Raw genomic sequence first — 27921 nt, 5'->3', positions numbered from 1 at the left:
CCCCAGCCATTCTTCCCCGGACTCGGGACACCTGGCAGGGATGCAAGGACGCTAGGATGCCGGTCAGGAATACAAAGACCCTGAAATGCTCGGCAGGGATGCAGAGACCCCGGGATGGAATGCCCGGGGGTGGGGATGCGGGGGTGAGGGGGATGCAGAGATTCTGGGACACCTGGCTGGGGTGTCCAGACTTTGAGATGCCTGGCAGGGACACGACTGTCTGTCCAACCTCTCCGGCTCCCAGGGCGGGGCGTGGGCACCAGGCCAGCTCGCTCGCGCCCGCGGCTTAACAGGGCCGGCAGTCTCCGCCCGCTGCACGCCCCCGCGGGCCGGGCTGGGAGTGGGAACAGCGTGCTGCTCCTCCGGCGGACACAGCTCGTTCCCCTCGCCGGGAACCGCCTGGGAGTGCGCGGCTCTGACCGAGAGGGCCTCGCCTGCCCCGAGAGCGGCAGGAATGTGACCCTTGAGTGCCGGCACCGGAGCACCCCTCGCGTGGCTCCCAGGGCTCCGGTGGCTCCCGGTCTGGGCGGGTTTGGCTCGGAGCTGCTAGATCTCTGCGCACCCCCACTGGGGCACCCGGGCAAGCCCAGGTAGGAGAAAACTGGAGAGTTGGGGAGATGGGGTGGCCAGGCCATACTGCTGCCTTGACCCTGGTAAATGTCCTTCTTAAGTTACTCAGTAGCCAGCGTGTCTGCGTTCTCTGTGATGAAGGATAAAGGTGATGGAAGTTCTCTCTCTCTCTCTCTCTCTCTCTCTCTCTCTCTCTCTCTCTCTCTCTCTCTCTCTCTCCCCCCCCCCGCAAGACTAAAGGTCATTTAAATAATTTGGGGGAACTCGCCCAGCTTTCTTCAGGTTTGTTCTAGGTACATGAGTCTCCCTGTGTAAACTGCTCCCAGGCCTTGAGATCTGGCCAAGTGTAATTAACTTGAAACTAAATAAACCCTCTTATAGGTTAGGGCTCGGGAGAGAGATTTTAACAAGTCAAGAGGTGAATTCCTTAATCCATCTGGTGGGATGAATCCTCTCGCCAGACAGGTTGATCCTGGGGAATGTAGACACATTGTTTACAAACATGCCCAGAGTCTGCCAGTTTATAGGGCCCCTTATTCTTACTGCCCTTTATCCTCGCAGCAGTTCTGTGGGTGAGACGCCAGGATCACTTTGTTTTATGGCAGCTTAGATGGAGGCTATTTTGTTTGAGGACTGGCACCCTCTGGGCTTCAAACCCCCTGCGTCTCAAGTTTTGGGGAGGGAGGGAAGTGAGAAAGGCTGTCAGGGAAGGCAGGGAGACTCCCCTTCCTACCAGGGCTCGCTCTTTGCACTGTTGGGGATGTTCACCAGATGGAGACATCCCATAATTGGGGCTCTGAGGGCCATCCTAGGAACTGAGACAACAGAATCTAATCAATTGGGCTACTCCAGCCACGATAAACAGGAGCTGAAGTCCATCTGTCATTGGAACTGGTGGTGCCTGAGTCACCCTGGCTTAATGCCAATTCTCCGGAGGTAGATATACCGCATGGAACCCCACGGCTGTGAGCTACGGGAGTCAGCCTGGTGCTGGGGACAAATCCCACCTCTCCTCCCACTTTCCAAGCAGCTGCTGGTATCTTTCTCTTCTTTGAACCCTTCTAATTTCTTAACATCCTGCACGTTATATTTTATTTAATATTACATCTCCACATCCTAAACTAACTCCTGAGCTAGGCGGAAACATGATGTCCATGGAGATGGGGTCTGACTTATTTTCAGTCTGGGCTGACAGCCATTCTGGTGCCCGGTAAGTACTTACCAGTAGAGGCTCACTGTTGGGTGGCCAGTGTGCAGTTCAATAAAGGACATTTGCTCTCAATTCTCATACAGCCTTGGCGAGGAAGGACCAAACTTCCCCTTTCTCACAGACTCTGCTGAACCCCCATGTTGTAATGAGGTGTGAAAGTACTCTTTGTGCTCCTGAGGCACATAAGCTCTTCTGGCAAATCCTCTACCCTGGTGAGACACTGCTTACTATTAGCTTTACTCATTTATCAAACAGGTATCTATTGAATGCTACTAATGTGCCAGGCACTGGGGGGAAGTACTAGGGAAAGTGATGGAGATAAATGAAAAATCCCTGTCTTCTCACATACGTGGGCACTCTTGGCAAGTTAGCGAATATCGGAAGGCTCTTTTTTTCCCCCCCCAAGATAGTACTTTGAAATTTGCCACTTTGCAAAGAGTGTGGGTCTGGGTAGCCTGTAGGACACGGTGAGCATTGCTAGTAGAGGGGGTGTGGAGACAGTGGTCGGTACACACAGCTCAGTGGTGCTCTAAGGAATAGCAGGGATGCTCAGATAGACTCATGAGCCAGCCAAGCAAGAGAACCAGGGTAGATTGGGAATCTGCAGATGGGAGGTGTGAACAGGGAGTGTCTGTTCGCCTGCACAGAGATTCCATAGAGGGAACTTCTTGTTAACGAGCTGGCTAAAGCTGGACCATGGCAGTGAGACATCCGTGGCAGAGGGTATGGCGTAGGGAAGAGCATAGGTCCTCAGAGTCTTGTGCTGTAGGATGGGTCTATAATGAACTTGCCACTTCAAAGGAGAGAAGTTGTCAGGAGCCCTGACTCATTGGCCATTACCTGCTCCACAGTGCCACCCAGGTGTCATTAGAAGCTGGCGCTTGGCTGGTGTTTTTCTCTCTGTGTGGTTGTGAAGTGGTTAGGGGTACAGGAGAAGGATCTGCAGTGTTGGCAACTTCACCCTCCTCTCCTTGCCTGCTCTGGCCTCCGGAAGTGCCAGCAGATTCCTAGCCACACCTAGTACCGGAGAGTGGGCAGAGGGGCCCTGCCAAAGAGACCTGTCACCAGGTGTTGAAAGTCTCTGAAGATTTTCCAAGTCCCTGGTCACTACCTTTGGATTCTGGGCTGTCTCCTCCTTGTGTGTGTCCATTGGCACACGCATGTGACGGAGTAATTGAGACATTTTTCTCTCTCATCTGTTTGGGAAAGGATTTATACGATGTCGTTAATTAAAATAGAATGAGAGGAAAGCAAACATGGAGTCCCCACTGACTAGAAATGTTTAAAATGACCAGGGAAGCCGTAGCTGACAGTGTCTTCAAGATAAATGTGAAGTATTTTGGGGAAATAAAGGATTCTTGGTGTAAAGTGGGGTTGAATCCTTCATCTGTTTTCATGAAAGGGCTAGGAAGAGCAAGGCTTAAGCCTCCTGAAATTCCCCGTTCTACAAGTGCAGGTTGGTAACCGTAGTGCAGCTTGGCGCTGAGCTAACAAAAAGGGTCTGGAGAACCCAGCTCTGCACATCGGGCCACCTCAGCTCAGGTCACCTGAAAGTCCAGCAATGACTCCTAGTGGGGGTGCAGTGAAAAGTGAGGGGATGTCACTTTCAGTCAGGGCTTCTTACCTCACCAGCTATCCGACACTTCTGGTGCAAGTATTTTTAAATAATCTGTTTACAACTCCAAGATACAATTTAGTGGACCACAATTTTAAAAATAGTAATATAATGTCTAAATGGAAAGAAGGAAAAAAAAGCAGTTTGTATTAAACTTATGTATTTCAAGCTGCCTATGCTTGGGGTGTAGTTGGTAGTTTTTACTCTTTTGACTCTTTGGGGACCCACCAGCTCCCAAATAAATACACAGGGAGACTTATTATCACTTATAAATGCACAGCCTTAGCTTGGCTTATTTCTAGCTAGCTTTTCTTAACAAACTATCCCATATACCTTTGCCTCTGGGCTTTTATCTTTATCCTATATACCTTTCTTTACTTATTACTCCAGGGCTTGCTGTGTAGCTGCATGACTGACCACTGGAGTCCTCCTCCTCCTCTCACTCCTTGATCTCCTCCCAAATTTCTCTTCCTATTTATTCTCTCTGCCTACCAGCCCTGCCTGTTTCTCTCTCCAGCCTTGCTATTGGCCGTTCAGCTCTTTCTTAGACCAGTCAGGTGTTTTAGATAGGCAAAGTAGCACAGCTTCACAGAGTTAAACAAATGCAACATAAAAGAATGCAACACATCTTTGCATCATTAAAACAAATGTTCCACAGCATAAACAAACATAACATATCTTAAAATAATAATCCACAACATTAGCATAAAGCTAGGCAGCATGTTATATAAACTGACCACAGAATAGTGTGGGGGTAAACTCAAGTCTTCAGGGGAACAGGTGAGCTGGTGGCCACATGAATACCTTTAACAGGTTCTTGACTCTTAGTCAAGGTCCCAGAGGTGAGTCTTCTTAGTTATTACAGCAGTTACAAGCATTCCTAAGCCTTTCAGTATGTATGGAAATTGTTCCTACTCTGCATTTTCTATAGATGTGGGATGGAGTCGGGGTTAAGCTCAAAACACCAGATACATTTTCTGTTGCTGTGTCTGGGGATGGCCTGGTGGTCATGAAGGACAGGGATCAGGTCTTCATGAACTGGACTGCCTTGAACTGGTCCAGATTCTAGATAGTCACCCAAAGTGTCCCCTGCCACATCCTGCATGTCTCCAGGGACTTGACCTGACTGGGTGGGGAATGAAGAAAGGATAGACATACATACGGAAAAGCTGGGATTGGGTAGGCTGAGCTCTCTGATGATGGAGAAGCCCCACTCCTTCGGAAGCTCAGAGTGTTTATATATAGTTGAACCGAGAGGTGGAGTGATTGTATACAGCTGGACATGGAGGAAAGGTTTATTGTAAACGGATAAACAAGGAGGAAAGGTTAATATAAGCAGGTTCCACTGGTCTTGGTAGGATCAGTTTCTAAAGGGGAGCAGTCTTCAGGCTGTAAACATCCAGAGGGGAGAAATCTATGATGGATATTTTCTGCACACATTGTCATCATTCACACTTGGACCCATGAGGGAAGGCTTTGCTATTTTCTTAGTCTGGGGTAGGCTTTGTTTTCCTGTGGATCTAAGACATTGGGATCCTTGACCTAGCTGTGCCAATGTCGACCACATACACTCACTCAGGACTTCACTCGCTCCCTATGTTTCTCTTCAGCATAGTTTCTGGAATGCTCTCCCAGGGGCCCTGCCCACCATGTTGAGAACCACTCACTGCCTTCTCTGTATGACTAGGTAGTGGTGATTAGAGCACTTGTGAGGATGGGGAGCCTGACATATCCCATGTACTAGTAGATAAACTGTAGTAGTAATAGTATAGAAGCTAGCTGTCTGGGATGCATTTAGCATAAACTTTAGGGAGTATATGTAAAGGCAACAATAGAAATCAAAATAATGGACATCATGCACGTGGGGGTGACCACTGAGGAGCACAAAGGACTTTGGGGGGTTGATGAAAAATGAAAATACAGGATGTCTTCCTGGTATCTAGAGTTGTTCCAGCTTGTGGAACTGAGCACCTAAGGCATCCATGTCTGCTCTATATGTTACCTCAGTAAAACAGTATATAAGAGAAAACAATGAAAATTCTAAGGAAGAGTGCTGCATCATTTGGTTATCTGCAGATCCTCAGCTAAGAGTCGGAGCTGGTCTCACTCCACTGGCCTAGTCTTGATTGTAGTTTCTTGTGACAGTAGCTGTGTCTCTGCCTCACTTTCCCCTTTTGTCCCTAAACCCAGGTGCCTTAGTTGTAACAGGCCATCTTGTAGCTTTGAGCCTTGCACAGCTGAGTATTGACATTTCATCGTAGCACATGAAACCTGTTGGGCAATTTTTTTTTTTACCTTATCTTCATCCTTATGCATCCTCTGTGATTAAAAAGATAATCCCTTCCCCTCGTTGTGTGGGTGGGTAAATAAGCCAAATTAATTTACTCTGATTGAAAATTGTAGGTCTTGATGTTCATTGGGGTTCCCAGGAAGTGAGTCTCTTTGGTCCCTTCTTGTGTGTGAGACTTTGCTGGCTTGTAGTTTTGTAAAGTCATTTCTCCAGTGGTTCCAATAGTTCCCAAGGTCAGAGTGTCTGGCTGTGACTCTGTCTGTTACTAATTTTTATAGAATGGAAACCACTTAGTGCAGACTACAGAGATCCCCAGGTGCCTCTGGAATCATTCCCACCCTCTCCTTTCTCAGCCTGAGTCTGGGCACTCCTAAATAGATGGATTTTTTAGAAGTTAGTTTGAGGTACCCTATGTTGTCTAGAGGGTTTGAGCTTGTGGGCCTTGATATTTCCATGTCTCATGACTGGGAATTCCGAGATGATAAGGGACATTTACTTAAGAGAACACCACTTAGATGTTCAACACAAAGACTGACCTGGAGAAATCAAACCCAATACTACAAAGTAGCTTGCTTTATGGGATGTTTCTCTGATGCCTCCTGATTTTTCCTTGAGAGATCTTGGAGGCTTCTTTCCTTTCTTCTCAATACACACCCACCTCTGTTTCAGTATAAAAATCATCTCCTTGGGTAAAACTGATAACCCCAATGGGATAGATTCAGGTCCCTTGGATGGCTGTAGATTTTCTTGGAAATGTGCCCATTCTGGTTTCAGAATCAAGGGCTCCTGTGAGTAAGTATAGGATTGTAAAGTAGTTTCTATGGTTGTGTAGTTTTGTGGCTTTGTACATTCCTTTTAGCCTTCTTTATCACACTGACTTTTTGATTAAGTTTGGTAACTGTTAAGAATCTGGTTGAATGCTTATAACAAAGGGGCACCAGCGGGAGCATCATCATTATGGACTTAGTTCAATACCAAAACCCATCTTCACCGATTTTTAGTAAACACATAGGCAATGACGCTTCACAAGCTGGGGAACATGCTTAAACTCCTGCTTTTTTTCAATTATGACTAAGTTAGTAGGAGCTGAATTCTCTAAATATTTCTCCATGTATTAAATCTACACATATATTTGTATGTCTGGTGTGAGAGGTTCCAAATGTGTGACAGACGCTGTAGCTCTATGAGGCATTGTTCGGAACGGTAGACATGTAGGAATGAGGCCAGAAATGTGGAATGTGTGTGCTGTGGGTTTGAGTGTGGTCACCAGAGTTCACAGGTGTGAAATGTACTCTCCAGGGCAGCCGTGTTAGGCAAGACTCACAGGAAACAATTAGGTCTTGAAGGCCCTGTTCTCAAGAATGGATTAATGCCAGTTTAGGGGAAGTGAGTTCATTAGTGCAGGAGTGCGTTGTTATAAAAGTGAGTTCAGCCCTCCCTGGCCTGCTCACTCTTGCCCTTTCTTGCCCTTCCACATTCTGCTTTCCACATTCTGCCATGGACAGCCCAGCACAGATGCTAGCTCCATGCTCCCAGACTCCAGGACTACGAGCCAAATAATTTGCTGTTCATTTCAAGTGGCTTGGGGTCATGGCAGTAAATCAAATAAAAAGCAAAACAAAAAACAAAAACAGAGAGAGAGAGAGAGAGAGAGAGAGAGAGAGAGAGAGAGAGAGAGAGAGAGAGAGAGAGAATCCTTTATTCTTATTCTTATTCTTGCTTTGTACTTCCACTCCTGGGTTTCTATTGAGGTTTGGCTTTTTTAGAATTGCCCCTAGAATCCCCCAAAGTCCAGTGACTTGTGCAGATCTGCTCTGCAACTCATGAGCCACGTCCCTTGTCATAATGAAGAGTGTATAAGGCCAAAAGGAGAGGCCTGCTAGAGACTTGACCTTCAGCATTTGCTTCTTGATCATGCTTCAGGTCCTCAGGTGCTCTGGGATTCTTTCCCCAACTATCTGGACTCCAATTCCATGGCTGCCAAAGGCTGTCCTGAATGACCTCGGGGGACTCCACTCCCAATATGCCTGTCTTGGGGGCCCCGGGGAAAGACTGTATAGAAGGGAATGTACCTGCATGTATAGACTAGGGTGTCAACTTGTGCATATGCTCAGAGCCCCTCGTATGTGGAAAGAGCTGGCTAGAGAGAGAGGTTGAGAGTAACCAGATTACAGTATGGGCTATTGTTGGTCCTGCTCTGGGAAGATCCCGCTCTAGGGCCAGCACAGCCTGTTCTGGCCCACCGAGTCCAAGTCCCAGGACAAGCTTCCTCCAGCAGCACATAGCAGTTTCCTCTGTGGTGGACCCACACAATGTGTGTCCGCAGTGCATATGACAGAGCCTGTGCCTAGCTTCTGTTCTGGAAGGCAGGATTCACAGTGTGGGGAATTCCTCAGGAAGAGGAGGAGACTTCAAGTTCGTGGGAAATTCCTCATTCATAAGAAAGCATCTAATAGATTCAGTATGGCCACATATAAGAAAAATACCCTCTTCAGGCCTGGACTTGCCTTGAGGAAAATGCTGGGGCCCACAGCTGTCACCTTCCTTGGGCCTGCATTGGACAAGGTAGATCTTGCAGAGTGAGAGAAGGGCACAGCCCCTTTCCCTTCTGACCCCTGGGATGAGGGACAGCAGACTCCCACTCTGCTAGCTCATCCATCCTTCATAGCTCTTGTCAGAGCTACTACCCTTCTTGGGAAGGGGCTTTTGTTGGGAATCAGTAATGGTCATATTGATTCTTGTACTTATTTTCTATTTTTCATAATTTAGTTCACATTTATGCTTCTTGGTCTGAGTCTAGTACTATGGTAGGCTGCATCTGTTGCTGTAAGGGAATACTGGAACCTGGATAATCTGTAAACAATAGTTTGTTTAGGTTAGAAGGCCAGGTGGCTACATCTGCTGGCGGCCTCGTGATTCCTCCCAGCATAGTACATGCAGGGAAAGAAAAGTGGGTACTTGTGTAAGAGACTGAGTAAGAGGTGGATTGGCTCTTTAACAGCCTGCTCATGTAGACTTCAAAGATGGCAGGTCAGGGATTCCTTCCCACCCTCCTTCCTCTCTTCTACTAGTATTTATCACACACTTGACATATGTAAGCTGTGAAGGATGGGGCCTTGCTCATAGGAATATGGGGGGAATGGTCTATCCTGTTCTGCTTTCTCCCATCTCAAGTGGAGAGGACTAATCATTGGGGTGCTAGCTGAGTTGCCTCAGCTGTCCGAGGTACCTGTGTGTTGTGCCATGGAGATGCTGTGTAACTTGTTCCTGGCTGTGGAAACGGGGTATCTGGGAGGGCCCAAGGACAGTTTCTGATCAGAATCAGTTCAGAGCAGTCTTAAGTCAGCTGCTGCTAAGGAGAATTGAAGAGATGCATCCAGGGGCAGAATGGCACAGGTACTCAGGACCAGCAACCAAGATACCAGCTGTGAAGGACAGGCAGGTTGACATCATCCCTGGAGTCAAGACAGGTGGGGGTGAGCCAGGCGATGTGAGCTAGAGATCAAAGGTCCTTTGTCTGAAGAAATAAGGAGAGCTGTTGGCTTGGGCAATGTTTCCCAGGAATAGTGCTATCTTGATTGAAGTGCTGGTGTTTCGGTCATGGGGAAGAAGTGGGAAGCATGTGAAGGCACTTAGAGGTTCAGGTGTAAATAGGAAGGTGGGAAGGGGAGCAGGTTGGAGTGAATGGGGAGCTGTCTTTGCAGAAGGTCCCTAGATTGACCCAGTTGTTAGCCTTTCCCTTTGTATGAGCCACCCTGTGATACTTTCTCTGTGGTTCCCATCAGCTATAGTTATTTTTGAGGCTCCTGGGGATTAGGGGGGCATAGTCCTCTGGCTAGGAACAGGAAGATCTGGAATGTTCTCTTTGATTTTTTTGCTGTAATAGGACCCATGATAATGTACCACTGTGCTTCTGACAACTCAATGTGCTGCTGTGTTCTATCTCCCAAGGCATGACTCATAGTTTGGGATTTAGTGTATTTAGTCTACGCAAATGTTTAGCATCGATTTGGTCGGTCTGTGTCAGTGGTGGACATTGAAAGGTCCCACTAGCTTTTTATAGGCATAAGGAAATGACTCAGACATGAAAAAAAAAATAGACTCCAAAATACGAGAGGAAACTGCAGAAATGAATAATGAGTGGTGAATACCAGAAAGGCAATCACAAACAGCTCTTGGGGAATTATTTTAAATTCTGTAATATGGGGGGCAGGCATATGGATGTGTTTGGTTTAAGAAAAAAAAAATATGTTTTCAAAAGCTAATGTGCCTGCTCTTAAAGGGGGAGCTTTCCATGTTTTTTCTTTAGGCATGTGGCAGGTGCTTAGCTCTGTTTTCCACCAGTACTGAGCCAGCCATCCCCAGAGGGATTTCATCCATTTCTGAGTCCCTCTGACTGACAGAATGCACAGCACAGTACATGCATTTGACCCTCTGTGAGTCAAGTTCCATATTCCTGACTTCTTTTACTTCTTTCCCTAAAGGTATTCTGTCCTGAAGGACCATGGGACATAGACTTTTTGACTTTTTGTGAATATATAAGACCTTTAGACTCATCTTGGGGTGCTGGTGGCTCTGGGGCCCTTTCCACCTGTCCATTCAATATACCTATGCTCTTCTTCCCCAGGTAGACACCCCCCTTAAAGATGCTCTCTCCCTCCTGAGAAGCAGGACCACTCACATAGGAAGCAGCCTTCTTTGAGGTAAGAGGCTGGGTCACCGCAGGGTTCCTTGGTCATTTTTCATAAGCAACCAAAGCCTTCTAACTTCAGCTGCACAGGCAGTCTTGGGACAGTTTCCCCTGTGTGCAAAGATGTTTGCTGTCACATTTTTATTGAGGGACAGTGGGTTTTTATCAAATTAGTTATTGGTTTTTTTTTTTAATGGAGGCACAGAATTTGGACACAGTGAGGTAATGTGGATGGGCCCGGAGGACACAGTGTTTGGTGGAGTAAGACAAGGACCATGTGATCTCACGCATATGTGGAAGGAAGTTCAAATGGTTGATGGCAGAGAAGAAGAGCAAGGCAGTAGACACTAGAGGCTGGGGAGGGGAGGGAAGGGGAGGAGGAGAGAGGGAGGTGCTGTCAGATTTTTGAGGGAGTCTGTGGCCCTAGGGCCCTGCTGTCCCATGGCAGGTCATTGCTGACTTTCTTCCTCAGGCCATCTGATTGAAGTGAATTCCCAGTTCGGGGGGCCAGAGCCGTCTCAGAACATTCGGAGCCTTTTACACCCCACCTTCAAATTCCTCATCTCTGTTGGAAAGAACACTCCTGACCTCCTCCCGAGGAGACCAGGGCTAGTGTTGGTACGGAAGCTTACTCAGGTCATGTCAGAGCAGTCTGTGTCTCAACCCAGCTCATCTACCTTGCCTAGCCAACCCTCAAGAGAATCTGACCTTCAGCTACTCTCAGTCTCTCTTCCCTGCCCATCCCCTCCTGCTGCTCATCTGGGCCTCCGAGAGGTCTGTTCTCCACATCTTTCCTCTTGTCTCCAGCTTATTTTCCACACAGTGGTTAAAATCTCCATAGAACGTCAAAATGTAGCCACCCCCCCCCCATGGTGTAAAATCTTTAAGTGACTTTCTGCCATATGCAAATTAAAATCCAGCCCCTCAGTGTACCCTCGCTGTTGTAGACACTCAGCCCCCCCTTTCCCGATACAGTTTGTGACACCTGTCTTCGGCTTATGTTCCATAATGAAGGCATTTCTTAATACCCTTCCCTACTCCCACAGGCCAGCTAGGGCTCTGTCTCCTGTCACCCTGGTGTGTGGGGCGGGTCTCATCCTGCAGGCATGTGACCCCTGGAGCCACCAAACTCCATGAGCCGGTCCCTGGGTCATTATTCCTTTTTCTTTGCCCAGAACCAAGTGTGGACATGGGCTTCAATATACAGCTGCTGAGCAGGGCAGTGGGTAGAAAAAGACATGAATGGAAGCTGAAAATCTTCTCTCCAAACCTGTCATCACAGTGTGGGTGTTGGTGATAACGGCAGTGGTGGTGGTGGGGCCTTTGCTACACATGGTTTCCGTGTGGCAACTCATTTTACCATCATCACAGCACTCAGTGACAGATACCATTCTCAGCTCCAGTTGTCACATAGAGGAACTGAGGCACAGAAGCTGAGCTTATCCAGCATCCCACCTCTGTGGGAAAGCTTGCCTTTTTTAACTGCTGGTCCTGAAATGTCTAGCCTAGGTCGTCTCTACCTTGGGTCTTAACATTACTGTTGATGGACATAAGGGATTGGTGCTGATTTTGGGTGGTGTCTGTTTGCTTGGTTGGTCTTTTGTTTTGCCCATTTGTTTTAGAGGTGCAGTTGCTCTGTGTCATTCAGGTTGACCTCAGGCTCATGACTGCCCTGCCTAGCTTGCCCAGTGGTGGGATTACAGGTATGTGCCACCATACCTAGCACTGGTTGGTTTTTCTTGGGAGTGCAGTGGGTGTCATCTCAAGGGCTTGTTTTTCAGCCCCCACCCCCTTCTGATCTCCTCACTCATTTAATACCCCACCCTGCTTGGTGTGGAACCTTAACCCCCAGGTCCTGCTGCCAGATAAGGACTCCAAAACCCTGCAAAGGGTTTCCTCACATCCTGCTTTGGTTTTTATTTTTTCCCTAGAGCAGGGTAGGGGTAGATGGAAAACTTGTCTCCCTGCCCCCTCCACCACTTAGTCAACCACGAGGGAAGAAACTGGTCTTAGGTCATTGGCCGTGGACTTGAAATAGTTAACCTAGACTTCCAGCTTGAGAGCCATACACTGTAAAAGGGCAGCCTGGCATATTTTCCTTCTTCTGCCTAATAAACAAACAAGTCCGATCTTGTACCTGAGTGAACTGGCAACCGGCAGCATCCATGTGATTTATTTATAAACACCCTTGTTGGTACTAAGATGACTGAGTGAATAGCCAGGACTTGGTACTGAGGAGTCTTTTCTAAGACTTGATACACTCTTCCATATGCTCACAGGAGGTAAGAAGCCAGGACACAAGCTTCCAAATCTCCTATCGTATTTCATAATCTGAATCTCGTTTAGAGTAAATACAGCAATAGTACTACTAACCTACATTGTGGTCGATGACCGATTTTTATGGTGAGGGATCAGAGTTACAGGATATGTAAGGAATGCAGTCTTACTACTTTAGGGTAGCTCCCAACAAGGCTTAAGCCAGGCTTAAGAATCAACATCCTGATGCTGGAGTTACAGCCACAAGAACTGAATGGGTGTGTCTTAAAGGTTCAGATAAAACCTGTCCTCCATCAATCTTCATTTCAAAAGTGTGTTGTAACATTTGTATACTTTCTAATGCAATTTCTCAAGTAGAACATTTTCCAGCTAATCTTCAAGTCCTTCAGACATTTAGTCTCCAGGAGTGTTATCTTAGTTAAAGGACTTCATATTTCACACTTACAGCTATAGGTAAAAATATAAACACATTTAGTGTCTCATAAAATGAAAGGCAGTTTTTTTGTTGCTGATTTTTTCCCCCCAGCAATGATTTTCATAGTCTGCTCTGGACATTGCCCAGAATTGCATTGAGGATTCAGCTGTTTATTTTGCTCATTCTTTTCTCATTCATTTCTTGAGGCTTTATTAAGGACTTCTGGGTTTCAAGCACAGTGTTACATGCTACTTTCTATCCTAGGTTAAGTGGAAGATTATGCTTAGGGCATAGCAGACATACGTTGCTGGGAAGGCCCAGAGAATGAAGCCAGGCAGGAGCTCTGGGAGGCCTCTAGTCCTAGGCTGCTGAGCTCTGATGGAGTAGGAGCCAGTGAGTGAAAGGGTAGAGGAAACAGTTAAGTACAAATCTAAGAGGCTGGAGCACATGGTGAAGGCTGCTGTGGAGTGAGCTGGGGGAGGGAGGGACATTCAGTAGAGCTAAGAGAGCCTGAAACAGAGCAGCCCTATGCTTGGCAAGGGAGCGGGATTCTTCTACATGCACTGGGAGCCTAGGGGAGGTGTTGAGTAGTTGATTTGATTGGTATATAGAAATCCACAGGCAGGGAGACAAATAAGGAGCCTGGTGTTGCAATGAGTCCAAGCAGGGGCTTGAGTGAGAGCAGCATTACAGGAGTTTTGAATACACTGGAGGAGGGGGGTGTCCGTGATATAGAACACCAGCTGTTACCTCTAGGGAGAGAGTGTCCTGGGGTAGCTGCTTCAGGATGGGAGCCTAGGTCTCTTTTAAGTGCATGCTTAGTAGATCTGGAGCCCTGTGTGGCTGTTAACTAGATGGGGAGTTCCAGAGGAGGGCAGTTTGGTGGGGCAAGAATACTTACTTGCTGTATGTATTATTGGGATTGGGGTTCTCAGGGGCCCCTGAGTGGATTTGTATAAAAGCTCGCTGGAGACATGAGGTGAAGTCTCATGTCTTAACTGAACATCATCATGAGGCACCTGTTCAGGAGAACGAACTAAGTAGAGGAAGGAGACGATATGCAAGTTTACCTCATTTGGGACCTGAGAGGTGGTAGGCAAAGCTGTGAGTCTGGTGTTCTTCTTTGCATTAATCTGATATTGTTTTAAGGACTTTGTTTTGTGGATGAGGTGCTGGGCATGTCCTGAATAAGGTTAGGCAGGTAGTTAATCTGGTGACATTCACTGCCATATAGATGGGCTAAGGCCCATGTAAGTAAAATAGCCAAGGTGTCTATCAACATGGGTGACACACATGTGGTACATGTACACAAGGGAACATTATTCAGTCATGAAAAAGAACCAAGTTATAATCATCTGCAGAAAAATGGATGGAACAGGAGAAGATCATATTATCAGAAAGAAAGGCAAATGCAAATGTGTTTTATTCCATGTGTGGACCCTAGCAAAGACCCATATATGGCCTGACAGGAGAAGGGGGGTGGGGTTAGAGGGAAGATAGAGTGGGAAGGAGCCAGGTGGGGGTAATGAAGGCTACATAGGGTCAATGTACATGACACACTTGACAAAAATGTCATGAAACTCAACACTTCATAAAATGAATACATAACAATAAGAATTTTAAGAGCAGAGTAAGTCATCAGGACCTCCATTTAATATGGAGCCCCAATGCTAACCACCTTCTAAGGACATGCTGGTGAGACCTTCGGATATATAGAAGCAATGGTGCTTTTTTTCCTTTGTGAAAAGATTCACACATGTTCATCATAGATCTTCTGGAAAGTATAAAAATCCCCAGCAAAGGGGAAATCCACCCAAACCACAAGAATAAACGCAGCTTTAATATATTGATATGATTTATTTTAGTCATTTTGGGGCACATCTCCATGTGTATTATGTTGTACAGGCAATTGAATATTGGGTTTTTCAAGGAAGGCGTGACTTGAGTGTGGGAAATACCTTCTGGGTGGAGACAGATGGACAAAGGTAGAGACGGCTACCTTGGGTTTAATGAGTCCACTTACATCTGTCCCCAAGGGAGATTGGCTCCACAACTGCTGTAGATATTGAAGTATGTAGGTGCTCAAACCCCCTCCATATCTACCTATGTACTTTTATCATCCCTGGGTTAGTTACAATAGCTAATGAAATGTCAGTGTCATGGCCACAGTTGTTCTTCTGTGTCCTAGGGACTGTCCTAAAAGCCATGCTTCTTGAGCACAGAAGTACAGTCTTCCAAATTATTTAGCATGGCAGTTGGTTGGATCTGTAGATGTAGCGCCTGTGGGTGTAGAGATCTGGCCGTAGTCTATGTTGATTATAAAATGTGTTCTAAGGGGATTCAAGCGGAATATAAGACTAGAAATGTCTTTGGGGAAAGATGTTGGAAATGCTTTAAATCTTAACTTGTCCCCAATTCTGTCACACACACACCCTGACTTTCTAACTAGAAGCCTAACATAACTTGGAATGGTGGGAAGGCTCTTCCATGTGACCTGGGGGGTTATGGTGAGGACAGGTGAGGGTCAGGAAACCTAGAGATTTGCTAGGTCACTAACGCTCTGTCTTCCTTCCCTTCTTCTGTTTCTCCAGGAGAATATGAGAGTGCTACTTGGGCTCCTTTGCTCCATTGTCCCTCTGCTTTCACTGGAGACCGGTGAGTCCGATGTTTCCTCTACTCTGTCATCTGCAGGCAGAGCTGAGGGAGAACACATGACTGGTCTTCTAGCAGAGTCATTTTCTTTTCCGTTTTCAGTTACAGCTAGGACGTGGACTCTCCTGGCCCCAGAACTGTCCATATGAATGTCCTTTTCTGCGTCTTCACCTCTCTATGCCTGGTATTTGGGGAAACTGAGGCCAGTGAGGTTAAGAGCCCAGGGTCTTGTCTCTAGATTTGGAATAAGAGCTCCCGTCTAGGGCTCCAGGTCTAGTCCAGGCCTCCTATCACCTCAGTGCTCATGGGACTGTGTAAGGCCTGCTTATCCTGGAATAGGTGTCAAGCACTATCCACGGACCCATAGCTACTTATTTGTATTTTCTTCCAGTTCCTTCATATTCTGTTTCTCTTCTTCATTTCCTGCCTTTACAATGTGTTGGTTGGTAGATGCTAAAACCGTAGCAGTGACTAATCCGTAGAGAAGCAGCTGCTTACAGGTGACATCCCTATTGGGAGAGAGAGGACACATTGCATAAGTCATGTAGTAGTGTAGATAAAGTAGGCAGAAACACTAGGAAAACAAGGAATATTTGGCAGATGGGAATAAACAAAAGTTTTCCATACTGTATCTGGCCACAAAAATACCTCAACTGAAAGGTTGATTTTGGTTAGACCCTAAAGTAGGGAAGAAAAGAAGCTATGTAGATTCCAGGCTAAGGGAGGAAAGTGTCATTGGCAGCATGTGCAAAGGCCCAAAGGTTAACAGCAGCTAGTGTGAGAGCAGAGAGACCAAATGAGGTCACTGAGTGTGGTAAGGAATGATAGTATCAAGAACTGAGGCCTGGCTTCCTCTAGGGTGATTAGCGGTCAAGCTTTCAGTGGTCAGAGAACTAGTAAAAGTCTGCCCAGAAATTTGGAGAGTGAAGTAGAGAAAATGTTTCAGGATGAGAGACTATAGTAGGAACATGTTCAGGGCAGATGTGCCCAGTGAGATGGTATCTGTGAGTTATTAAATGCTGCAACTTAAAAGTTGGTGCATGTATCCTTTCAGGGATAATCACTCCGCATTGGATAACCAATAATGGGGCTCAGTCTTGGGTGAGGCCAAATCCTCCTTCTCACAGCAGTCATTAGTTAGCTATAGTTCTTGGTTTAGGGATAGGACCCCGTGAAATGTTCTCCTTCCAAGTTAATATACCCACTGGTGTTGCCATTGTTCTAGTTTATGCAGCCATTTCTAGGGGAGACAGTTTCACAGCAGGCTTCCTGGTGTTCTGGCTCTTAGAATCTTTCCGCCCACTCTTCCTCCCTGTGCCATAGATGCAGAAGCTGTGGTGTAGATGTGTCTTTTGGGGCTGGGCTCCTCATCACAATCCATGGATCTCTACATTGTGTTCAGTTGTGATTTTTCTGTGATGGTCCTCCATTTGCTGTAAAGAGGCTTCTTTGATAAGGGGTGTGGTAGAGACACGTACCTGTCAGTATACGCATATGAATTAGAATGTAGCTAGGAATTATGCTGCTCTAGCAAAGTGGCTTTATACTCATCATTTTATGCAATTTTGCAACCAATGATGAAAAAAGAGAGATGTTACAAGCCAAAAACTACTTGTGTGCTTAAAAACAAATCTATTTAAATTACCTATTTGCACAATTAGGAAACCAGAGTGTTGTTTTTTGATTTGTTTGCTTTCCTGGCATTCCTTATTTCTTGGTGTGGATGTGAGTTGCTGTCTGGGTTAGGCTATCTCAACCTGAATGACCCTCTCTGAAGTGTTTTTTCTTTTTAATTAAAACATTTTAATAGAGGAGTCATGTTTTTGATGAATTGTCCTAGTCTTAGTTTATCTGTAAATGTCTTCATTTCTCCTTCATTTTGAAATGTCATCTCACTTCCTCCTGGCCCTGGTGGGTTCTGAGAAACAATTACACTTAATGAAGAACTCCTGAGCCTAACAAGATGGTCGTTTCTTACTGCATCCGAGGTTCCCTTCCTTTCTATGATTAGACTCTGAAGTACCTAGGTAGATGTGTCTTTTACTTTATTCTTGTGGTAGTTTTTTAAGCTCATTGGATATATAGATGAATCTGGGTTTTTTTGGGGGGAGACATTATTTCTTCATGTATTTTTACCGACCCTTCCTTTCATCCTGGGATTCCCATTATGTACATGTCAGTTTGCTCTAGGAGCCACAAAAGACACTCAGTTGATTTATTGTCCTTTGCAAGTTTCTTTTGCTGTTGATGCACATGCGTTGTTCAGCCCTTTGTGGTGAAACAGTCTTCTTCATCTTAGGGGATTTTTCCACCACGGAATTCCAGTTAGTTCTCTTCATGGTTGCTGCTTCTTCTTCTTCTTCTTCTTCTTCTTCTTCTTCTTCTTCTTCTTCTTCTTCTTCTTCTTCTTCTTCTTCTTCTTCTCCTCCTCCTCCTCCTCCTCCTCCTCCTCCTCCTCCTCCTCCTCCTCCTCCTCCTCCTTCTCCTCCTTCCTCCTCTTCTTCTCCTCCTCCTTCTCCCTCCTCTTTTTCTCCTCCTCCCCCTCCTCCTCCTCCCTCTCCTCTTCCTCTTCTTAATTAATTAATTAATTAATATTCTCCTTGGTAAGACATTGCTGTCATATAGTTCTTTTTTATATTTTAGAAATGGGTTTTCAGTAGTGTTGTATATATATTTTTAAAGATATTGGGAGTCTTTGTAGACTAAATATTACATCCCCACTCCCCTGAAACAGTTTCCATTGGAAGCTTTGTTCACCCTGTGAATGGATGCTACTTTCCCATTTCTTTTTTGGAAATTGGACATTTTTGATAGCGTAATGTATATTTCTGGAAATCAAATGTCTCTGTTATATGTACCTATAGCTTGTTGTTATGACTGAGTTTTTTTAAAAAAGAGATTAATTCTTTCTGCCTCCGTGTGTGTGTGTGTGTGTGTGTGTGTGTGTGTGTGTGTGTGTGTGTGTGTGTTTGTGTGTGTGTACACATGCACAGATGCCCATGGAGTCCATAAGGGAATGCTGGATCCCTTGGAGCTGGAGTCACAGGCATTTATGATGTCTGGTGTTGGTGCTGGGATCTGAACTCTGGCTCTCTGATAGGATAGTAAGCTCTCTTCACCAGTGAGCTATTGTTCCAGTCCATTGTTACCAGTTTTTACATTTTTAAAAATAGTTGCTGTTTGTGTTCATTTGTTTGATGGATTTTCTGAACCAGCCTTGTAAAAAAAAAAGTCTGTATTGTATGGCCCCTGAAGTCATTAAATTTAGTGATTGGCTAATGATCGGATGATCTGTGGTCTATATATTCTCTACCCTTTGCTGAGGGACAGCATAGGGTGTTTACAGCTCACCTTAGCCTTCACTTCCTGCCTGTATATGACCCCAGAGTTATTCAGGTGTGAGTCTGAAACTTTTTCTGGACCTGTTGGACAGCTATGCATACATATATATGCTTCTCATTCTGCAGGAAAATGCCAGAACATTCCGATCTCCCTTTTAGGCTATGGCTCTTGTGTTCTAGCCTATGTTGTAGCTTTTATTAAATAGTTGCTGCCTTATTAAATAGTCGACACCGATTCTATTCACCAAATACCTCGGGGATAGGAATCTTGCTGAGGATCTCTGGGTCAGGTCAATGACCTGAGACATTTGAGAAACTCCAGACCTGCTCCGCTCTTGCAAGGCTTCGGTTTTCAGAGCTACTATGTATGCACAGGTCCTGGTTTTCATATTAGGGATCTGAGGGGAGGGGGTGGTAGCTAATTCATGAAGCTGTTCCTTCCCCTCTTTTTCCTCTTCTTTCTTTTTTCTTTTCTTTTTTTCTTTTTTTTTTCTTTTTGAGACAGCGTTTCTCTGTGTAGCTTTGTGCCTTTCCTGGAACTCGCTCTGTAGCCCACGCTGGCCTCGAACTCATGGAGATCTGCCTGCCTCTGCCTCCCAAGTGCTGGGATTAAAGGCGTGCACCACCACCACCCAGCCTTCCTCCTCTTTCTAATGAATGCTTCTCTACATGTTAGAAGCCTTTGATTTAGAAAAAAAAAAATCTAGTCCTTTTCCTGCTTTTATGGATGAATAATTTACAGAGAGGTCAGTTAGGACACTCTGGGATTTTGTAATCAGAGCTTCATGCATGGTTTTAGTGGTAGCTCTGAACAGAATGCCAGTAGGACTGTGGACAGTAAGAATGTACTCAGTTGATTCAGAGGCCATTTATACCACCTTCTAACAAAGAACTTGTCTAATGTTGTCTGTGTCTGCAAACTATGTATGTGCTGAGTTTAAAGGTGATTGACTTAATGAATTATAGAGGTTAATTTCAAAACAGCCCAGCATTCAGACTATAGTGTGGTTATTCCTGGCTGTGTTTAGTCAGGTTTATAGTGAGATTCAGGATCTCAGAGCAGAGTAAGAGTTAAAACCTTGCCATTTGGTCAGAAAAGCCAGAGTAAAGTTGAAGCTAAGAGGATGTGGTTTCTGAAGATATTGGTGCCTTTGAAAAGAAATTAAATATTTTACATAGTAGTCTCAAGGTAACAAAAGCATAAACTCATTTAAACAACCTTCCACGGAGAAGAGAGAGCCTGTGGGGCACCCATCTCACCAGGAAGGGCTGCCTAGGGAAAAGGAACTATTTCTACTACTTGAATCACTCAGAGGCGACTAGAGCCATCCTCGAAGGAGGAGGTGGAGCTAACATTAAAGCTAGCAGCAGGGCTTGGTGTCCTCACACACTGCTATCTTTATGATATTTTAAAAATATAAGAGTTAGGGGACACTCAGATTTTAAAAGAAATCCCGAGAGTCGGGGCACTGTAACAAGTTGGAAGCCCTGGACGCAGCCACAAGAGGTCAGAGGGTGAAGCTTAGCCTGTGGTACATCTTCCTAGTGAGTACTTGATGTGTGAGGGCCGAGCCCATGGTGAGTGATGTAACTCTGTGATTGTGCAGGTGCTTGTAAGTAAGAGATGGAACCTAGTTCTGAGCAGTGTTTGAACTTTAAAGAGTTCTTTAATTCTTGTGGATTCTTAGAGATGGGCTAAAAGCAGTTTGCACTGTAGCCAGTCGTGATCCTTTGAGGGCTGGGGCTTGAATGTTTGAAGATTAAATTTACCCCATAAACTCATGTGTTAAGCACCTGAAACTATACAGTTTCAAATAGGAATAAAATATTTACCATAGCATTTTTATTTGATATTATTTTCTTCTTTGTGAAGTACATCTTTGACTATTTCTTGAGAGTACAGGTCTTCTGATGATTGCTTTTTAGAGCTTTTCAAACCTTTTTTGTAACTTTAAAAGATATTTTACTGGAATTGCAGGTGGATACTATTTTTCTTCTCTAGAAGGAAGGTTGTAACCCTTTTGTTTTTATTGTAATAGCTGTAACTTTTTTTTTTTTTTTAAAAAAAAAAAGGCTCTCTGGCTATGTAAGATTTTCTTTTGGTCACTGGTGCTAATCTGATTACTTGGCAGGTAGTGTGATTTTCTTCATCTTTTTTGTTGTTTGTTGTTTGTTTTGGGACAGACAAGGTTTCCCTGTGTAGCCTTGACTGTCCTGGAACTCACTCTGTAGACCAGGCTGGCCTCGAACTCAGATCCACCTGTCTCTGCTTCCTGAATGCTGGGATTAAAGGCATGTATCACTACCACCTAGCTCAAACATTTATTTACTTATGTGTTTTATGTATATGAGTGCTCTAGCTGCATGTACATCTGCAGGCCAGAAGAGGGCGTCAGATCCCATTAGAGATGGTTGTGAGCCACCATGTGGTTGCTAGAAATTGAACTTAGGACCTCTGAAAGAACAGCCAGTGCTCTTAACCTCTAAGCCATCTTTCCAGCCGTCTTTCCTTTTTTTTTAGAGTTCATTGTGTCTTTGGGGCCCAGAATCATTTTATCAAATCTTAAGAAATTTCAGCCTGTATTTAAAGTATGTTTTCTGTGTTCTCCACTCATGAAGCAATTCATATTAGACGTTTTCCAGTTGCCCTAAGCTATCTGATGCCCTGCTTGCTCACCTTTCCCCTCTCCCTTTGCTTAATCTTGGATGCTTTCTAATGTTGTGACTTAAGGTTTTCTTAATTTTTTTCCCCAGTATATTTTCAACTTGACAGTGCCTGATTTTATTACTAGAAGTTTTTTTCTTTGTTGTCTTATGTCTCTGTTCCCTGTCTTATGTCTCTTTCAGCATCTTGAGTAAATAGGAGATAGTATTATGTCATGCCTTGAACAGTGTTATTTCCTATGCTTGTCCATGTGTTAGCTGGTCAAGTGGGAGGGTATTTTCAGTCTTTACTATTCTCCACTGCTCAGAAGCGAATGTTTCTCCTCCATTATTCCCACCTTTAGATGAATAAGTGGAAAGTAAGAGGGGATAAGTAACCTGCCCAGAGTACAGTCCACCAGGGGACATGTGGCAGGGCTGGAACTGAGTGTAAAGAGTTCAAACCCTGAAGACTTCGTTCTTCACCACACAGCTGTAAACTGTAGCTAACCAATGAGTTCAAATGCTGACATTACATTTAGAAACACTGGAAGTTTTTCTAATGGAAATGACTCCCCCTTTCTCTCTTTTAAAGATGAATGTAAAGAATATCCAAATCAGATCATTTTATTTTCATCTGTAAATGAAATTGATATTCGTGATTGTCCTCTTACTCCGAATGAAAAGCATGACACCATAATCTGGTATAAAAATGACAGCAAGACACCCATATCAGTGGACCAGGACTCCAGGATTCATCAGCGAAATAAACGGCTTTGGTTTGTTCCTGCCAAGATTGAGGACTCGGGACATTACTATTGTATATTAAGGTAAGGAAGGAATCAATTCATCACAGACATATGTCCAAAGCTTCTATGATAGCTAAGGATAGAAAAATCACTTTACTAATGATAATTTCGATATTTTATTTTATTTTAGAAACTCAACTCACTGCCTCAAAACTAAAATAAATGTGGAGGTTTTGGAGAATGAGCCTGGCCTGTGTTATAACACACAAGCCACCTTCCCCCAGCGTCTCCACATTGCAGGGGATGGAAGTCTTGTGTGCCCTTACTTGGATTTTTTTAAAGATGAAAAGAATGAGTTGCCCAAAGTTCAGTGGTATAAGGTAATTCGTTTTAAGTATGATACTTTACTTTTACACAGTTTTCTGGATCGAACAGTAAAAAAGATCCACAAAAATCTTTGGCAGTTTATTTACAGTTTGTTCTGTAGTGGTGCAACTCCAAAGAGAACAAAAAGGAAAAAAGTTAAGCCTGTGTTTGTTGATTCTTACAACTTCTGTAAAACCTTACGGTTGTCTCTACCTAACTTAGTAAGACATAGTTTCAGGGAAAGTAATAGAAATCAAACATGTTTGAGAAGATGGATTAGATATTTAAGCCATTTAAGAGATAGCTTTTTATAGCAGATATTATTTTGTGTTTTATTAAAAACATTTATGTGCTGGGGCTACAGGGATGGCTCAGTGATTAAGAGAGCAAATTGCTCTTGCAGAGGACTGGAGTTTGTGTCTCAGCATCCACAAAGAAGGTTCCCAATTGCCTGTAACTACAGCTCCAGGGACTCTGACGCCCCCTTCTGGCCTACATGGGCACTTGCACTCATGTGCACAAACCCATAATGGCACACACACATACTCATAATTAAAGATAAAGCAAAAATAAATCCTAGAAGCCTAATGAGGAGTTCAGTGCTTCACATATAACATGATTGTGTCTGTAGCTATTTAAATATTAGGGAGGGACACAGCATATTTTGGTGCCTTCAATTTAGGTGGTCTGGTGGAACATTTACAGGAACATCATCTTTTAGAAATTAAAGAACACAAAATAAATAATATCAGCACAGGAATGGATCATGGTGTTGACAAATGTCAACATTATTGCTTCAGTTGTGTCTTCTGTGAAATCAATTTGTCCTCACTTGTCTTTATAGCATAAACCTCTGGTCTTGAGTTTTGAAATGCAATTATCCTTCTTCCCTACCTCCCTGCTCCCCCCCGCCCCCCTAAAAAAACCCCAACAGTCATTTTTTTTTTCAGTTAGGAATTTGCTGAGGTGAAAAACTGGGGCTCCTGTTCTGGTTACACAGTGAGTTACCGACTTTTCCAATGCTTCTGTTTCTGTCTTCTTGTCTAGAATTGTGAACCACTGCTTCTTGACAACATAAACTTCATTGGAAGCAAAAATAAACTGATGGTGAGGAATGTGACTAAAGAGCATGGAGGGAACTATACTTGCCATGTGTCCTACACGTACCTGGGGAAGCAATATCCAGTCACCCGAGTGATACAGTTTGTCACAATAGGTGAGTTGTAGCTCTGACCCCGGGAGTTTGCATGTGGGACAGCCTCAAGACCTTCATTTTGGTATTACTTCATTGTTCACAAAGGAACTAAATAGAAGAACCAGCCAGTGACTCACAAGACTGATTAGTCACAAAAACCAAGTTAGGGAAGAAAGGGTTTGTTTTGGCTTGCGGTTCCATGGAGAATACAGGCTGGTCATGGTGGGGAAGGCATGGTACCTGGAGCATGAGGCTAGCCCAGCAGTTAGGAAGCAGAATGATATTTCGTGTGCACACTGGGAGGAGAGAGAGAGAGAGAGAGAGAGAGAGAGAGAGAGAGAGAGAGAGAGAGAGAGATATTGTGTACCCTAATAAAATTTGCCTGAAGATCAGAGAACAGAACAAGCCACTAGATTAAACATAGATGCCAGGCAGTGGTGGCACACACCTTTCATCCTAGCACTCGGGAGGCAGGGATCCATTTGGATCTCTGTGAGTTCAAAGCCACCTTGGATTACATGAGATTGACTCAGTCTTGGAGAGAAACAGAGCCAGGTAGTGGTGGCATACACCTTTAATCCCAGTACTTGGGAATCACATGGCTTTAATCCTAGCACTAGGAAGGAAGTAATATGTCTGGGCGGTGAAAGGTGTATAAGGTGTAAGGAGACAGGAACTAGAGCCCTTTTTGACGGAAGCCTCTTCAGCTGGACCTCTTTCGGCTGAGGACTCAGAGACATTCAGTCAGAGGATTTGCGGAGCTGGCGAGGTGAGAAGTAGCTGTGGCTTGTTCCTTTGTCTCTCTGATCTTTCAGCATTTTACCCCAACATCTGGCTCCAGGTTTTTATTATTATTATTATTATTATTATTATTATTATTATTAAAAAGACCATTTAGCAAATTGAGTTACAGAGAGAACCGTAAGTGGGTCAGGCTATAAAACCTGAAGACCCACTCCCAGTGATGTCCTTTCTCAAGATTTGCCTCATCTTCTAGAACCTTCCCGAATATCAGTACCAGTTGGAGACCAAGTTTTCAGACACATGAGCCCGTGGGGGACATTTCATCTTCAAACCTCGACACAGCATCCTATGGTTTTAATTTCATTTTTCTTAGTAAACATTACATGAATATCCTTCATTCCCGCTTCAGATGCAGTGCTAGCTAGGCCAACATGTTATGAGTTATGCTTTCCGACGGGTCTGGGAAAAAGTCTTAGATATCATAGAAAGTAATTCCTCCTGAGAGCTCTAGGACTCTCCTGAACAGGTATATGTGACCACTTGAGAGCCTGCCCTGGGGGAGTCTGACTCAACAGGAGTCACTGACATTGGGGGAAAAGCTCAGTGGTGGGGCGTTTGCATAGCATATGTGAAGCTTTAGGTTCTACTCCCAGTTCTGCAAGAGACAAACCCGGAAGTACGGTAGAACAGTCACTGGCGTGAATGGGGTAGATCCCCGTAAGTTTGGAGATGTTAGGTGTCCAGAATGCACTTTTTTGTTAGCTCAGTCTCTTGATCTCTGAGAATGTTTCCTCTTCTATAAGAAGATAGTGTGGCCTGTAAGGCTTTAAGAAGATTAGAGAGAAGGTAGGCTCAGCTTGTGGTCATGTACCTGATGCAAAGCAGGCCTTGCTATGAAACAGGTGCATAATGACTGCTCTTAATGTTTCCAGGGCTCCCAATCTTGTCGGATCCGTATGTCGTATTAAAAACTATTGCACTTTCACAGGTTGCCTGGGAGTGGGCAGACTATTTGACCTTTCTGTAAATGGTAGCTTTCAGTAATAAGAAGCTAACCTAACCAGGACTTTTTTTTGGTGGGGAGGAGGGATGAGGATCAGCTTTGAGTAATTATGCTGAGACACAGTTGCAACTATCCCAGGCAAACCCAGAATAGGACCAAACATACACACATAACATTTTCCCAATCTAGAGTCATTTTTTTTTCAAAGACTAATTTCATTGAATAAAAATGTATCCCTTTCTTGGCCCTACGAGCATCAGCTATATCTAACTTTCAGTGGCCGTTTATTAAACATGTACTGCCCTACCTATAGGAAATATGAAATCCAACCTCCTGTCTTCCTGTGCATTCTTTGTTTACGTGCTGATGGAGGATTGCTGGCATTCTAGCCTGTTTCTAATTCTTCCTTCTCAGCCACGGATCAGTGCAGGGAACCGATTGTGTAGGGAAGTAAGAGATGCATTCTTAGAGACTTTATGAAATTTTTCTATTTAAATAAATTATGCCAAGTTGCTTGTCACGCGCCAGTAGCTGTTGACTTGGTTGGTACCACAGTAGCCCAGCACATCAGGTCCAGCACTGGGCCCTCTGCTCAAGGAGGTGCTTTTGGGCCAGCTACTGCCTTTCCTGCTTGGCAGGGAGAGGGGAGCCCTCTAACTCCCAGGGTCCTGTCCACATAGGTGCTGTGTTTCTTATTCATGTGTGTACTCTCTTAGTAGAGATGTATGTAATTATACTTATTTCTCCTTCTCTTTTCGAGTGCGCACATGTGCGTGCGTGCGTGCGTGCGTGCGTGCGTGTGTGTGTGTGTGTGTGTGTGTGTATTTACATGTATGTAAGAGTGCAGGTGTACCTGTGTATGCATGTGTGTGGAGACTGGAGGACACCTGTATGGTCCACCTGTATGTATGGTGTGTGTGGTCCAACCTTGCCGGTTTCTGGAGGCTCTCTTCCTCTTCTGTCCCCTCTGTCTCCTGCTGTACTTGATCTGCCTGGCCAGATCCAGTTCAGTGTTGGCTGAGTGCTGGCACCCCTCGGGATTCTGTCTGGTGACAGGCTGAAGAGCTCTGTGGGTTGATTTTCTCCTTGCAGGTGAGAGCAAGAGCGACAGGCCTGTGATAGTGAGCCCACGGAATGAGACCATGGAGGCAGACCCAGGTAAGCAGGCTTCAGGCGGGATGTGGTGAAACCATTATTCTGAATTCAAGATGAAGATAACACGACCCTCACAACACACACAGCATAAACCACCTACCGTGTACACCTATCGAGGGACAGTGGCACGAATAATATATTTAAATGATTTTTTAAAATGTTTTGAATTCATTTCTTAAATTTATTTTTTAAGTTTTTGCCTCTTACGTCAAAAATCTAGCCATATCCAATTTTCCTACCTTGCTTTCCAGTGGAGTCTGACTATCTCTGTAAACAGTAGCCACAGGCGATAGTTAAAAAAGTAATTTTCCAAATTAGTCAGTTTTTTAAAATATCCAGAATAAAGATTTATCTTGATCACTCCAGTACTGAATACCCCTTCCTGTCATGTATAGAACCAATCTTTTACTCCTCCTGGGGAGAGAGCCATGTTTAGCTAGGTGTGGTGGTGTGTGCTGAAGGATGGCGAGCTTGAGGTTAGCCTCGACTACAGATGGGTTCTGTCTTACAAAAACAAAAACAAAAAGAAGATGGGGATGACTCAGTCAGTAAAGAGCCTGAGAGGGCCTGAGTCCAGTGTGCAGCATCCACGTAAAGAGCTGGGTGTGGTCATGCACATTTGTAATCCCTGTGCTGGGGAGGCAGCGACAGGTACAGACCTGTCGCTGGATGCTGGGTGGCCAGCCAGTCTGGAATAATAGGGGAGCTCTGCCCAGTGAGAAACCCATCTCAAAGGACATGGGTACTGTTCCCAAGGATGTGCAAGATTGTTGTTCAGACTCCACACACATGTGTACTTAGATATACCTGAACCCTTACACAAACACACACACACACACCCCTCCACACACATGTATACACAGATATACCTGAACTCTTACACACATACATGTGTACACAGATATACCTGAACCCTTACCTCCACACATGTGTACACAGATATATCTGAACCCTTATATACATACACACACGTGTACACAGATATACCTGAACCCTTACACACACA

General features: G+C 44.7%; 1 protein-coding gene across 2 annotated transcripts in view; it reads left to right on the top strand.

Annotated features, from left to right (window-relative positions):
• The first annotated feature begins 334 nt into the window (after positions 1–334).
• The window catches only part of Il1r1 (interleukin 1 receptor type 1), a 36304-nt gene continuing 8717 nt past the window's right edge, over positions 335–27921 (top strand). The window contains exons 1-7 of one of the 2 annotated variants that reach the window (XM_059281969.1): positions 335–590; positions 10313–10388; positions 15659–15722; positions 22299–22533; positions 22643–22832; positions 23866–24034; positions 26853–26918. In XM_059281969.1, coding sequence (XP_059137952.1) covers positions 15665–15722; positions 22299–22533; positions 22643–22832; positions 23866–24034; positions 26853–26918 — 718 coding nt within the window. In that variant the 5' untranslated portion in view covers positions 335–590; positions 10313–10388; positions 15659–15664. The remainder of the gene's footprint in view (positions 591–10312; positions 10389–15658; positions 15723–22298; positions 22534–22642; positions 22833–23865; positions 24035–26852; positions 26919–27921) is intronic. The other variant, XM_059281970.1, reaches the window with a different exon arrangement.

This window comes from Peromyscus eremicus, chromosome 16_21 (assembly GCF_949786415.1).
Source record: "Peromyscus eremicus chromosome 16_21, PerEre_H2_v1, whole genome shotgun sequence".
Taxonomy (NCBI): Eukaryota; Metazoa; Chordata; class Mammalia; order Rodentia; family Cricetidae; genus Peromyscus; species Peromyscus eremicus.
Note: the sequence above shows the minus strand (reverse complement) of the source record. Positions and strands in the feature narration are given on the sequence as shown.